Source organism: Vidua macroura, chromosome 4, assembly GCF_024509145.1.
Source record: "Vidua macroura isolate BioBank_ID:100142 chromosome 4, ASM2450914v1, whole genome shotgun sequence".
Lineage (NCBI taxonomy): Eukaryota > Metazoa > Chordata > Aves > Passeriformes > Viduidae > Vidua > Vidua macroura.
In genome coordinates this window covers 12,612,462-12,615,862 of record NC_071574.1, presented here as the reverse complement: position 1 = coordinate 12,615,862, position 3,401 = coordinate 12,612,462, and the positions used below count along the sequence as shown (strand labels likewise).

At 48.5% G+C, this 3,401-nt stretch overlaps 1 protein-coding gene across 1 annotated transcript; it reads right to left on the bottom strand.

Moving 5' to 3' along the window:
* Positions 1–313: 313 nt before the first annotated feature.
* On the bottom strand, positions 314–3,074 carry LOC128806936 (uncharacterized). Its single transcript, XM_053976829.1, has 2 exons — positions 1,694–3,074; positions 314–1,630 (listed from the first exon to the last, which is right to left on the bottom strand). The coding sequence occupies exon 1, from the start codon at positions 2,955–2,957 to the stop codon at positions 2,052–2,054; it is 906 nt and encodes a 301-aa protein (XP_053832804.1). The 5' UTR covers positions 2,958–3,074; the 3' UTR covers positions 314–1,630; positions 1,694–2,051.
* Between the last annotated feature and the right edge of the window lie 327 nt (positions 3,075–3,401).

Below are 3,401 nucleotides of genomic sequence, written 5' to 3'. Positions count from 1 at the left end.
TTTATTTTGAATACTTTCAGCAATTTGAGATGATCATTTGATTGAACAGAATTTTCAGACATAAAGAAAGGAGCAGATCCAGGGAGGTGATTGTGGCCCTCTAGTCCATTTTTGTGAGACCCCACCTGGAGCACTGCAACCATGTCTGGGTGCCCCAGCATAAGAAGGACGTGGACCTGCTAGGATGAGTCCAGAGGAGAGCGATGGAGATGCTCAGAGGGCTGGAGAACTTCTGCTATGAAGGCAGGCTGGGCAGAGAATGTGTTCCAGTCAGTTTAGGGAGAGATGCCTGTGCTCGAATTGAGGCGCATAGGATGACAACATCCAGATTTTATTAACAAGAAATGTGAAAAAAAGAGAGGGAAAGAAATAGGAAAGAGATCTCAAAGAAGGAGAAAGATAGCAGAAGCGAATCTGTTGGAACTAGATGATCTTTGAGATCCTGCCCAAACGAAACTATTTCTTCATGCTAGAGGATGTGCATTTTATCTTGATAGTACTGTAATAATAATAGTAACAATAATTTGCTAGTACTAAAATTTCATCTTCTTTTTCTTCTCCTTCTCCTTCTCCTTCTTCTTAGTATTTACTTGTACTACTTTTATCTTCTACATCAACTTATTCTTTTTCTTTTTTCTTCTTCTTATTCCTTTTCTTATCCCTGTTCTTATTCTTATTCTCATTCATATTATTTTCTTTTTCTTTTAATTCTTGTACTTATTCCTATTCTTTTCCTTATTCATTTTTTTTCTTATCCTTCTATTTTTCTTCTCCTTCTCCTTCTTCTTCCTCTTAGTATTAACTTCAACTACTATTTTATCCTGCATCAACTTATTCTTTTTTCTTTTTTTTTCTTATTCCTTTTCCGATTCCTATTTTTATTCTCATTCTCATTATTTTTCTTTTTTTTTTTTGCTTTAATTCTTAGTCCTATTCTTTTCCTTATTCTTTTTTTCTTTTTCTTCTTCTTATCCTTCTATTCTTATTCTTCTCCTTCTTCTTCTTCTTAGTATTTACTTCTACTAGTATTTTATCTTCTAAATAATCTTATTCTTTTTCTTTTATCTTTTTCTTATTTCTTTTTTTTATTATTCCTATTCCTATTTTTATTCTCCTTTTAATTCTTATTCATATTCCTTTTCCTATTATTTTCCTTATCCTTTCTCTTTTTTTTTTTCTATTCATAGTCTTTTTATCAGCAGCAGGCCCTAGTCCTCAGGCCGTGGCGCCAGGCAAGGGAAGCAGAACAGGCTGCACAGCGCCCGCAGTGCCTGCTCGCTGTCTTCTTCCCAGTCAGACAGATTGTGGGAGCTACCGACTTGTCCTTGGGAAAGGCATTGCTCTGTGCATTCTTCCCAGTCCGACACTTCTTGGTAGCTCTCAACATCACCATGGGACAGCTGTTCCTTGACACATTCATCCCAATTGGAGAGCTCATGGTAGCTACTGGCTTCTTCTAGGGAGAGCTCCTGCTCATTGCAGGCTTCCCCTTGGGACCCTTCATCGTAGCTGCTGGTTTCGGCTGAGAATAGCTCCTGCTCAATGCTGTCTTCCCCTTGGGACTCTTCCTGGTAGCTACCAGAATCTGCTGAGGACAGCTTCTTCTCAGTGCTGTCTTCCCCTTGGGACCCTTCCTGGTAGCTACCAGATTCTTCTAGGGACACCCTGCTTGGTGCTCGCTTCCCCTTGGGACACTTCCTGGTATTAGTAGCTTCTGCCTGGGGAAGTTCCTGCTCAGTGCAGGGTTCCTCTGGGAACCCTTTCTGGTAGGTCCTGGATTCTACTTGGGGCACCTCTTGCTCAGTGCTGGCTTCCTTTTGGGACTTGTCCTGGTACCTATTGGCTTCTGCTTGGGGTAGTTCCTGCTCACTGAAGCCTTCCCTTTGGGACCCTTCCTGATAGCTACTGGCTTCTACTTGGGAAAGCTCCTGCTCAGTACAAACTTCCCCTTGTAACCCTTCTTGGTATTTGTTGATTTCCCCTTGGGACAGCTCTGTGTGTTCCTTATCTTTGCACTGAGAATGCTTAAGCTCCCCAGCCAAGGCCCCCTCCTAGCTCTCTTCCTCTGCCAGGACTGACCCCCTGTCTGCCTCCTCCTGCTGCTCCCTGAGCGCCTGGGCTCCCAGTGGGCTGGGGGGGCAGCAGGGGCTGTGTGGGGCAGAGCTTGAGCTCTGTTCCCTTTGTCCTGGAGCTGCTGCTTCCAGTTCTGCAGCCATGCTTTGCTCCAGGTCCCCCTGTTCCTCTGGCTGCTGGCCAGATGCCTGGACCTCAGGCACAGCCTTGAGCACCACCTCAGAGCTGATGTGCCCCACTAAGTCCAGCAGAGCCGGGCTGCAGCCTGGGGGGCTGCGTGGGGCAGGGACTGGGCTCTCTGTCCCTGCTGATGGCAGCTCCTCACTGCGAGCAGGAGAACCTGGTGCCTTTTCCATCTTGGGAGCCAGAGGCTTCAGGGGCTCCTCCAGCTCCTCAGCAGCTCCAGCTGGAGCAGCAGCAGCTGCCAGCTCATCCTCGGTGGGACTCCCCAGGGCAGGAGAGGCACTGGGCAGCTCACAGGCTGCCTCTGCTGCCACCTGGGTGCCCACGCTGCTGGGAGAGCTGGGCCCCTGCTGGGCACAAGTCTGGGTGTCCTTGTCCTTCTCTGGGTGTAAAGGTTTGTCATAGATCTTGTACCTGGCACTTTCTCCCCATTGAGACAGGCCCTGGCTGCTGACACTTTCTTTCCTTTGGGATAGCTTTTGGTTGCTCCCATCTTTTTCCTGTTGGGGCAGCTGCTGGACATTGAAATCTTTTGCTTGGGTTAGCTCCTTTCCCCTGTTGTCTCCCACCTGGGACAACTCTGGCTCTCTGGTCTCCTTCCCATTGGTGCATGTGCAGATGAACTTGTACATCTTCTTCCAAAGGATACAGTTCCTGATACCCTTCCACTTCCAACTGGGACAGCTCTTGGTATGTCTCATCCTCTGTGTCCCATTGGGAGAGGTCCTGGACCGTCACACTTTCTTCCCAGTGGAACATCTCCAGCTCTTGCTGTGTGCCATCTCCCCATTGGACTCTCACACCTACCTCACACTGATGCCACTCCTGGTGTCTCACAACTCCACATGGGAAAGCTTCTTGCTGTTGGTAAAACTCTTGGACTGTCACCTCTTCCCAATGGCAAAGGTCTTGGCTGGTAACCTCTCCCCACTGGGAGAGCTCTTGATCCATGTCGCATTCCCACTCTTCCTCCATATTGGCAAAGGCTCCCTCCTCCTAGGAGTCCGACGGGGGCAGGCCTGAGCCACTGCCCGTGGAAGGCCTGGCCTTCCAGCCCGCCGGGCAAGGGCTGGGTGCCTGGAGTTGGGGCTCACCTTGTCCTCCTCCGTGTCGGATCTCCTGGAGCACAGAGTGGGATCCCGGGA

Excerpts from the sequence above, each read along its gene's own strand:
- LOC128806936 (XM_053976829.1), bottom strand. The coding sequence starts at position 2,957 with ATGAGACATACCAAGAGCTGTCCCAGTTGGAAGTGGAAGGGTATCAGG.